Raw genomic sequence first — 11,708 nt, 5'->3', positions numbered from 1 at the left:
GTTATTTTTGGTTTTACTAAAGGCTATTGTTGGAAAGACGAATTGAAGTTAGGGTGTGGTTAGAACTTAGAAGGATGGGAGGTCAGGCAACGTTATATTAATTGCTACAAAATGTGACGCAACGTTTGGTGAACGTGCAACCTACCCAGTACCAAAACTATCTTTTTATTTTTCTTTATTATTATTAAAGCCTGATGGAGCGTTTGGCCTGTCAACCACGGAGTTCACATCACATGCTCAACTTCCATCTGCCTTACATCTGAAATGAGTTAATTATTCTGATATTTTTAAATTTAGTTTGTTATTTTAATTTTAATTTAGGGTGTGTTTGAAAATTAGGAAAATGACTTCTGAAAAATGTTTTTTGAAAAATGACTTATTTTTCAGAAAATATTTTCTTTTTCAGTGTTTGACTGCACTCTGAAAAATTGTCTTGTTGTGTTTGGTTCATTTTATTATTTTTTTTGGAAAATGAGTAGAATTATATAATTAAATATTTTAATTATTTTATTTAAAATATAAAAATATTTATAATAATATTTAAAATAATGTATTTATTAAAAAATTTTTAAAAAAAAAACGATGGTTTCCTAGGGACACCAGAGCACTAGAGAACTGCTCTGATCTGGTTTCTGGGGGAAATCAGTCCGTCGAAAACGAGAGTAAGATGTAGTTTTGGCGGAAGCCCTCCTCGTCGATGTAGCCTTGGTCTGGATAATGACTTCCGCCAAAATTTGGCAGAAGTCATTTTCTGCCAAAACACCATTGTTTTTCCCAACCAACAAAAAATGATTTTCATTGACTTGATTTTTCAGTCACATCCAAACACTGGAAATCATTTTCTGGGTTTCCAAACACACCCTTATAGAGAAGTTTGCAGTTGTTATTTGAAGGTGCGCAATGTACGCTTTGGGTGAAACTTGATGACGTTAGCTTAGGTCGGCTCAAACTAAGAAAGTTAATAAACCTCACTCACATGGAGTCAAATTTAAAATTTTGTGATCATCGATCAAGTCAATTATCCGACTAAATTGGTTTCGAATTGCCCATATATATATTTTTTTGAAGGTGCCCCCCAATTGTTATTTTAACTTTGATATTATCTTCTCCCTCAACTATTTACGTTTTTTTAATTTTTATCTTTGGCTTTTAGTTTGACTATGATTAGTTCCGATTCTTGACTATCGATTTAGTTCGGGATGTAGTCCCCTAGTAAAAAAATTGTTTGAGAGGCATAAATTATGAGGGGGAAACATATAGTAAAATTTAGGGTGCGTTTGATTCACACATGGGAATCAGAATTGGAATGGGTATTAAATACTTGGTAATGGTAATGTATATTAATGAAAGTATTTTGCATGTTTGGTAGTAGGGTGGAATAAGAATGATTATTAATAGTTGGGGAAGCGATTGAGGAGGAAGGGGATGAAATCCTTATTTTATTAGGAAATGAGTTTTGCAATTAAGGGGTAATCAAAACACATATATAGTAGTGTTATAAAAATCTGTGAACCAAACAATAACGATAACTTTGATACTCATTCCTGATAGATAAACATGTCAATCAAACACACCCTTAGTATTTCTTGCCTTTCATGCATGAATATAAATGGAAAGTTCAGTTTTACTTACATTCTATTTGGTCAATATATTTGAATAACTTTAAACATATACATATACAATGTTCAATTATTGTCATGTTATTACATTTTTATTACTGCTCGGGAAATACTTGCATTTGGTGGGGATATTGAAATGAGGTTTGAAATCCTTAATTTTATACGGAGTACTTTTTCTTTTTATTTTTTGAAAGAACTTAATTTTATACTTTTGCACTCATAACTAATGCTTCCCAAAGTGAGCCCCTATAGCTCAGTGGTAGAGCGTCAGTCTTGTAAACTGAAGGTCTGTAGTTCAATCCTGCATGGGGGCAAACAGTGTGTGCGTGCGAGCGAATGGAGTTAATTAAACTAACTAATTAATGTTTCCAAAATGGGTTTTTTAACATAGAAAAAAATTGAAACACTTGATAAATTATGTTTGGTTGGTTTAACAAAGAAAAAATTTGAAACACTTGATAAATTATGTTTGGTTGGTTTAAGGAATTGAAACGTAAATTATGTTTGGTTGGTGTGAGTCGCCGTGCAATTTGGTTGGTGTGAGTCTCGGTCGTGGGTGGATGTTGTTGGTGGCGGTGGCGGAGGAGATGTTTCTATGCCAGTGGTCAGGGGACTTTGGGTGATCCAGTAATAGCATCGGGTGGTCTAAGACTTGGGTGATCCAGTAACGGCATCGGGTGGTCTCAGACTTGGGTGATCAAGTAATGGCATCGGGTGGTCTCAGACTTGGGTGATCAAGTAATGGTATCGAGTGGTCTCAGACTTGATGTTGGGGCCTTACGTGGTATGGAGACTCCAGCACGTACGTGGTTTGGAGACTCCAGCCCGTAAAATAGAAAATAAAATATAAAATCTATTCCTGAGAACTCAAGAATATGTTAATACCAAGGGGTCCCTAGTAATAGCTATTCCCCTGTACGGGAAAGGGTCATCCCCAGGAATTTTTGGGAATAAAAATTTTTACCAAACAAAGGAATAGACCTATTACTGAGAATGCTATGTCATACCAGGCTTATTCCGCGAACCAAACGTGCCATGAAGAATGAAGATGTATTGTCATAAATTCCTCTAGTAATGTGTTATAAATTTCTCTAGTAATCTCCACATATATTTATTTACAACACTTCCTATTAGACATTACTATATCATAATCATGAGTCATGCCTCATTAAAACCTCACTAGAAAACCCAACGAGAAAAAAAAAAAACTAGTGAGACAAAAAATCAAACTAGTGAGAAAAAAAATACATGATATATGTGTATTCATTTGTTGCACTAGTTGCCTCTTTAAAAACCCTTTAATTAAGAAAATTATATCAAAACTCAATCACAGAAAAAAGAATACACTCCCCTTGAAGATAACCATCTTCAAAGCCTACATGTTCTAATATAATAAAAACATTGTTTCAAAATATATGTATAGAAAAGAGATTTTGTGAACAAATTTGCTAGATCTATAGCAAATATTATGGATAATAATCTTGTGACTCTTTTGGAGCCCACGTGAGTTGAATCTTGATACTATATATGTTTTGTCAAAAATTCTTTAATATACTCATTCAAAAATCTTAACAAACAAACACGAACAATCTCTATTCGTTCATAGTCGGCTTGTTAACAACCATATTGAATACACTTGTAATGTTTTACTGGCAAAATGGAAATAACTACACTACACCTTATGTTTCATATTGCAGTTGTAGCCCGTATATTTAGGGCCCAACTAAAGCCCACCTGAGGTGTTATTCAATACTTGGATGAGGGCCTAAAATCAGTTTCTCACATGTAAGATTGTCGGCCCAATGGTAGTTGTTATGATAACTTATATGGTATATCATCAATAATTATTGCATGGACCATAGTCCACACAGCTATGTGGATCATGAATATAAAGTACATTTTTATTATACTAAAAGTACATTATTTTTGTATATAAAGTACACTATTTTAGAATACATTATTTTTGTATTGAAGGTATATTATTTTATATATACTATGAAATAATGTACCTTCAGTACAAAAACAATGTACTTTTAGTATAATAAAAATGTACTTTATATTCATGGTCCACACAACTATGTAGACCATGATCCACTAATTTACCATATATCATTGACAGATGTTCATTTTTAGTATACTGAAGATTCATTTTTAATGTATTATATATTTATTTTTAAGTAGAATACTAAAAATAAACTTGTAGCATACTATAAATAAACTTTCAATATACTAAAAGTAAATTTGTGTGTTAATGATCAACCTTACAATATGGACATGATTAAATCGACTATACTCGATTGTGTAATGATGGTAGTTATCCAAGAAAAAAAGTGACCTAAGCACAACTAATTAATCATTAAATTTCCAATGTATTGTATTTGAGAATTAAAAGATTTAATTTAATAAGAATTATGAAATATTTTTTTTCCAGAAGTATTTTAAACCAAGCTTGTAAGATTTGTTGTAATTTTCAATCCATATTATCTTGTACGGAGCATTACTTTTAATGCATGTTTATTAAAAATGACTACTCATCACGTCGACACCTATAACTATTTAATTTGTTTAAGAAAAATGCTTTTTATCTAAGCTAAATCCCCTCATAATGGGACTTATAATTATTAGATGTGGATAATTTGACAAATTTTATCAACTTGTTATAAAAGATTAAAGTATCTAATCAAATATTGTCATGTTTGAAGAAAAAAATTAGGAGTGAATAGTACAATATTACTCTTCGTTTAAATACCCTCCCCTAGTTGTTAACTATGTCAAGGGAAGAAAAAAAAACACATTTTTATTATCAATTATTACATATAATTTATTATCAAGATCAAATAATGTTTGAGACAATGTCAAAAGTTATAATTAGTAGTGACAGAATAACTTTATTTTTCTTATACTTGTGTAGTAGTTAATACTGCATGCATTTTGATTGCAAGATGCTAAATTTGACTTAGCAAGCCCAAGCATAGTATTACGGCAAATTATTGTGTGGACCATGGTCCACGCAGCTGTGTGGACCATAATAAAATGTACATTTTTAATGTACTAAATGTACATTATTTTTGTACTGAATGTACATTATTTTTATACTATAAAAATAATGTACATTCAGTACACAAATAATGTACATCCCCCTGAATATAATTTACATTATTTTTATACTGAATGTACATTATTTTTATATTGAATGTACATTATTTAATAGTATGGTCCACACAATAATGATTGTAGTATTACCTTAATTCATTGTATGAATATAGAAAATTAAAAATATAAAAAGGTTGATGAAATGAATTTAATGCATCCTTAATAAAGTAACATATGGTTACATACTTTATTCCATGATTTATTTATATTTGTCCCAAAGAACCAAAAAGGGTTTAAAATGGGGCCAAGCCAAGATCCCATCCTCCTTAGAGAGTGTAGCATGTGACACCATTTTTATTCCCCTGCACAGTCCGCAGCTTTGCCCTTTTCTTATTCATCTCTCTTGTCCCCCTATGTATAAACCCTAATTACATTAAAGTCACCAAAAAGACATTAAAGCTACATACAAAACTATGATGTACTTATTACTTATATATGCATATCATCATCATCCATGTTCCTTAATTGCTTTCTCTTTGCTTATTCTTGACAAAAATTCTCCCCATCCTTGTCATCCCGGCCCACATTCAAACATTTCGAGCACTAACTAGCCTTGCAAATGTGTAAGTGTGAGTGCAAAAACGGATTGTAAACGCCAGAATATAATGCAAGTACGTATTGTTTTGGTATTTAGTATTTGCACTAAAAAGGAACATTAGCGGTTGATATAATTAAGTTGGTGGGGTTTAATTAATTAATTAATTAGGGGTTTGGATTGGATCAATGAATGTGGTGCAGCTTGCTGGGTAGAAAAGTGTTGAAGAGTCTCTGAATAGCTTGCCATCAGAGATCTTGACTTTGCTCATCTTGTCTTCACACCAATGCAGCTGTTCATCGTTCAGTTCTGTCATCCTCAAAACCCTAGACACCACTTTCAGGTCTATCTCTGCCATCAGTATCTCCATTTCTTCCTCTTCCTTCAACCACTTTTTCCTCAAACATTTACCTGCTCTCTTAACCTCTTTCACCTTTGATTTTTTCTGAACAAAAAAAAAAATTTAATTGAAGTGAAGATATATATATATATATATCATGCATGTAGTGATTGAGGATCATATGAAAACCAGGCCATGCCATGCCATAGATGAGAACATGAGATCAGAGCTGCATGAGTGCACATTTACTACACCAATGCCCACTATATACTCCAAGGTCTCCACCGTCATCCAGGCATGCTTGGAGAGCATGAGCAGATCTAGAGACCTTTTGAGTGGAGGCGAAAGATTAAAACTATCTACTACACCGAATTTACACAATCTATTTCAGGTATCCACTGTCATCCATGCATGCTTGGAAGCATGGGCCGATCCAGAAATCTTTTTGAGTGGAGACGAAAGATTAAAACTAATGGGATATTACAAATAAAAAATCCAATAGAATTAGAAAAATTGTATGCTCTAGCTTTCAACCTTTAATTCAAGATACTATCTACCTACACTACCATATAAGCTAGCTCATCCTATGGTTATACTTGTATATATTTACTACTTATAAATGTGTACTATATATATATATATATATATATATATATATATATGGGATGGAGGGTAACCGGCCCATTATTGCCCCCTTTGAATCTACCCGCTGTAAATTATATTGTGTGCATTGATGTAGTAAATTCTGTACACTTATATATGTAGTAGTTCGAATGTTCTCACTTAAGAGATGGTTCTCATATGAGCACAAGCCCCTCTATATATATAGAGAGAGAGAATGTGGACGAAATTAAAGTAATGTACGTATGTATGCATACTGACCTTTTTGTTTACTTTCTTGAGTAGGAGGAGAAGAGTAGGATCAGCTGAGCCTCTTCTGTTCTTCCTAAAGAAAGAAGCAATTATTCTGCAATGATTTTCCTTGTCTGCTTTGAGGAAGTTCATGAATGTCCTCATCCCTTCCTCCATTATTCTGAGAAATGATTCTGATGGAACCCTTGAGCCTGCCCCTTCTTCTCCTTTCTCATCCGAATCTTATAATCACATACACGTACATATATATCATTGACATGAAAGCTAAGCTCTAAGCTATAAAATAAAACTGATTTGATATGAAAGTTACTGTTAGGATCCTGTGCTTACCACTTTCCTCAAAAGGTATAACTAGTAGCGAATATGTAATATTATTTTCTTATATCATCACACATTTTCTAGTCGCTGGGTGTTGTACTTGGCTTTCTAAAGCCCTTTATGGCTTTACAAGCCTCTGCCGAACAATCTTCACACACCGAGTGCTAGACTTGTTGTTTTAAGCCCTTTACCGGCTTCCGTCCAACAACCCCCCAGACACCCGATGCTAGACTTGGCCTTTACCGGCCTCTGCCCAACAATTACTCGAACCCTTATTGCCACTTATTAGGATCAATAACTTAGCTATAGGCAGGGAAGGCACAACTTTATTTCCTTATACCGCCACACAATTTCGAGATGCTAGATGCTGGCCTTGATCTTTTTAAACCCTTTACAAGTAGAACAATTTCTAGACACCAGGTGCTAGACTTGGCCTTTACCGATCTTCACCCAACAGTTACTAATACATATATTATATTTAGTATAGTACCTCTGTATTCTGGGACTTGAAGGAGCTTTGGAGCTAAGCTTCTCATCCTAGCATAAATCTCTGGTCTCCTTCCATGTTCATATGGCTCATTCTCTATGTACCTTTGCAGAAGAACTTGAAACTGCTGAAATTGCTGAGCCACAGTGGATGGACATCCATGGTCGTCGCCGGTTACGCGGCCCCCGAAAGAAGCCCTGAGGCGCTGAAAGTAGTTGTAGTTCCAGTTTAATGCTTCCCATGTCAAGCAAATCTGCGCTACATAAGCTGCCTCTAGTTCATGGTACGGATTATTAATGTGTCGAAAATCAGATGATGTTTTGTTCCTTGTGAGTTTGCAGGCTATCCTCTCTGATATCGATCTTGGGCATGATTGTAGGGAAGACCTAAGGGATTCTGATCCAAAATTATTCAAAAAAGTATTATATTATTATATGCATGTAGAAATGAAAACCGGATTATATTGGAGAATATATATACTGGTTCTGGTGTGACAGACCTCCAATGCAAACCTGCGGCTGTTTTTGGTGCACTAATGGCCTGTTTGGTTGGAGGTAGTTGGGGGAATTACAATTCATTGAATTGCAATTCAGTGAATTTTCAAATTACAGTGTTTGGTTGGAGGGAATTGCAATTCCGAGGGGGAATTGCAATACCCTCTAAATGATGAATTACAATTCATGGGGAACTCCCCATGAATTGCAATTCGGTGGAGAGGAGGGGCGATTTGTTGGTGTAAAGACAATTTTGCCCCTCCTCCCATACCCTTTGTCTTTTTTTTTTCTTTTTTTTTTAAAAAAAAATTTGAAAGAATTATTATTATTATTATTATTATTATTACTACTACTACTATTACTACATCATCTACCACAACATAAGGGCATTTTAGTCATTTTGTCGCTTCTTACCTTTCAATTCTTGTACTCCTATTTCTGCATACCAAACACTGTAATTTCAATTCCTACTTTATTCATTGAATTGCAATTCCACCAAATTACAATTCTTTCCCCCCCTAATTCCCTCCTCCCAACCAAACGCCCTGTAAGTGTTGTTTTGCACCACCAAATGTTAGCTAGTATTGTATTTGGTAATTTCAATGATATGCTGGTGCATTTAGATATGTTTGATGAATTATACTATATGTACTCTTAAATACTACTTCTTCATTTTTAGATGTGACAAATAATAATAGAATATTTTATTATGTGGGTCCTACGAAAAAAGAAGTCCACCAAGTTATTTTTCATGTTTTATGGTGCTTTGTGTCCAAAGCACCATCAATCTTGTGTGCATCACAAACTAGCCATAGTACACCATAGACCAGCATTTGGCATTTGGCGTTTGGCGGTGCACCACAAACTACTATGAAGTGCACATACCACTCCTAAGTGTCCCACAAACGGTCACACATCCGCACCAGAAGAGTTTGTCGCACCTGATTTGGATATATGTATATATATATATAATACGGAGTAATACTTTTAATATAATTTTTAAAGTATTACTAAGTCTCTTACGTAGTATCTGTTCATAATTACTTTCTCAACCTACTGAAGAACAAAGAATAAATCTCCTTCCATATGGAAGTGCAACCGGGTGCCACTAGACCACAAGGTTTTGACAATTATAATAAACTTAATATTATGAAAAATTGAATTAAATATAAATTTAGTCAAATCTTGTTAATCGAATTAATAAATAAATTAAAATGGGACGGAGTGAGGGAGTATATATAATTGAAGTATGTAGCTAGCTAGTAAAGTGATTGATGAGATGGACCGACCTGTTTCATGGAGTTTCTGGACGCTGATTCGATCCAAGAACAACATCTCTTCATCGTACTTGTGAAAAACAGCATAGGATTCCCAGGTAGGGCAGCTTCTTCTTGAAGATGAAGAGAAAGGGTCTTCTGAGTATTTAATGGAGCTTCTCCACTCCGACTCAGATGAAGTGCAGGATCCAACTGTGCACCCAAGCCCAAAACCTTCTTCCTTTTTATTCATATTTTCTTTTTCTTCAAACTCAAACTTCTTCTTGCTCTCTAGCTTGGATGGAGCAAACACAAAGAAATCCTCCTCCACATCCATGAAATTTCTTACCATTCCTCTCTTCTCTTTCTTCACCCCCTTGTAGCAATCTTCTAAATATTCAAAACATAAATAAACAAAACGTAACCATTCATATAGTATCTACCACAATACATATATATCAATCCATCCAACATTTTTGAAGCAATTTTCAGTTAGTATGTACGTATAGGCTCGATCGGCTTGGTATAACTTATTTTAGAACTTATAATTTATTTTAAATTACAAATAACTATATGCTAAGCTCTGTTTAATTTGGTAAAATATAGAAAATTTAAAATAATAGTCTTATTTTGAAACACTACCTAAAGAGCATTTCAAAATAAGATACAAGTAGTAAAGAGCGTTTCAAAATAAGATAGTAACTACTAGTTTTTAATGGTTTAACTTTAGGGTGTGTTTAGTAACCTGTAAAATGACTTCCGTAAAATGTTTTCCGAGTTTTCGGTGTTTGTCAACGCCCAGAAAATGCGGTCAACGGAAAATGTTTTCCGTTGACCAAGGAAAATCAGTTCATTTTTCTGGAAAATGACTTACGAATTTTTTTTCCATAAGTCATTTTTCAGAATCGCCAAAAAATGATTGTTCCGCATGTTCTCGACCAAAACCAACCCATATCCTATATCACTCATGACCGAAAATGGACCAAGAGGTGGGAAACCGCCGAAAATCGACGGAAACCTGTTGATTTACGTTTTTTATTTTTTATTTTTTATTTTTGAGTTTTTAATTCTATTTTTTAATAATAATATTATTATATTTTTTTATATTTTAAATAAAATAATTACAATGTCTAATTATACCATTCTACCCATTTTTCAGAAAATGAACCAAACATACTAAGACAGTTTTCCAGAATACATCCAAACACTAGAAATGAAACTATTTTCCGGAAAATGACTCATTTTCCAGAAGTCATTTTCCTGCTTTCAAACGGACCCTAAGCTAGTTTATAAACCATTTATATGAAACAGAGCTATAATATCTATATAGTGCAATGTTTTACTGAAAATTATTATCAATAATGTTTGAGGACCCGGATTTATAGTTTAAAATTTCAAATTTTCTTTTTGAGATATGTAAATTAATATGAACCGGTAGAATACGTACCCAAAAAGTTGTCAATGTCTGAGGAGGTATCAAAGACACCGTTCTTTATATTTCTGTGGAAATATAACGTGGGGCCGAGTTTGTTGTTGCCACCAGAAACATCATAAGAATTATTGGAAGAATCAAAATAATGTTGTGCAGTTGGAATCTTGGCTTCATCATCGTCACAAGGTTCCACCGGCGCCGGAGAGCTGCAGGCAGTCACCGCTTCACTGCCGGAGCACTCCTCCGGCAGCACTGCATCGCCGCCGTCGAAAGCCTTTTGATGCACAAAACCCATTCCTTCATCTCCTCCGCCGCCGCCATGAATGGCTTTGGAGACCAAAAGGGTACTCTGATGATGATAAGTGTAGCATTTTTCATCTTCCACTTCCTCATTATCATCATCAGAAAATCCTGCAAACTCGTATGCTTCTTGATTCCTAAAATCAAAAACAAAAAAACATTTCATGTACAGATACTATATTGTAATAGAGTCAGTAGTACTAAAAAAAATTATTTAATGTCGAGGAAAAGAGCTAAGTCCCGAGGACTAGGACATTATGAATGCGGTTACTTACATACCTTTGGAAGAAGGAGAATATGTTGCCACCAAGGAAGTAGAAGAGCTTAGCAAGGAAAATGGAGGTGACATATGAGAAAAACAAAAGAAGTTGAAAGGAGCTTGAGGCATTGTAGAACAACCTAGCAATTGTTTCATTTGAACATTGCATGTTTTTTGGTTGGATTAATGTTAGTTTAGCTAGGTTTCAATTCTAGCCTAAGGACGATGATGTCTACCTCTCTTGCACAAAAGCAAAGTGACACTAAAGTGGCCAGCTTTAATTGGATTGCTAATTTTGTTAGCTTGTTGGCCAAGGTGGGCCGGGTATTGCCTTTCTCTCGAATTACCAACATGCCCTTCTCGTCAGATCACCTCACAAACAAGTATCTTCTTCACGTTTTAATTAAATTCAAAAATGACTTAGAGAAGGAACTTATATAACTTTATTAATTCCAAGTTACCAACTTTATCAACAAAAATAAATTATAACAAATGCCTATTTTCAGTAACAGCTTAAAACGTTTTCAAAAAAAAAAAAAAACAGCTTAAAACTTTATTAAATTATTTGATGTCCAATACAGAATAATATATATATATATATATATATATATATATATATATATATATATATATATATATATA

The 11,708-nt window shown here is 33.9% G+C and overlaps 1 protein-coding gene and 1 non-coding gene across 3 annotated transcripts; one reads left to right on the top strand and one right to left on the bottom strand.

Moving 5' to 3' along the window:
- The first annotated feature begins 1,861 nt into the window (after positions 1-1,861).
- On the top strand, positions 1,862-1,933 carry TRNAT-UGU. The gene has a single exon. It is a non-coding gene; the product is annotated as a tRNA-Thr (tRNA).
- A 3,296-nt stretch (positions 1,934-5,229) lies between these two features.
- LOC116009827 lies at positions 5,230-11,291 on the bottom strand. Of its 2 annotated transcripts, none has more exons than XM_031248968.1 (6): positions 11,087-11,291; positions 10,523-10,944; positions 9,109-9,465; positions 7,329-7,721; positions 6,530-6,741; positions 5,230-5,752 (listed from the first exon to the last, which is right to left on the bottom strand). In XM_031248968.1, exons 1-6 carry the CDS (start codon positions 11,233-11,235, stop codon positions 5,471-5,473), a joined length of 1,815 nt encoding a protein of 604 aa, XP_031104828.1. In that variant the 5' UTR covers positions 11,236-11,291; the 3' UTR covers positions 5,230-5,470. The 2 variants fall into 2 exon arrangements, with proteins under 2 accessions (XP_031104828.1, XP_031104829.1); XM_031248969.1 differs by having other exon boundaries at positions 9,109-9,462.
- Between the last annotated feature and the right edge of the window lie 417 nt (positions 11,292-11,708).

The sequence above is a fragment of the Ipomoea triloba genome, chromosome 2, assembly GCF_003576645.1.
Source record: "Ipomoea triloba cultivar NCNSP0323 chromosome 2, ASM357664v1".
NCBI lineage: Eukaryota > Viridiplantae > Streptophyta > Magnoliopsida > Solanales > Convolvulaceae > Ipomoea > Ipomoea triloba.
This window is presented reverse-complemented; position numbering and strand designations above follow the sequence as displayed.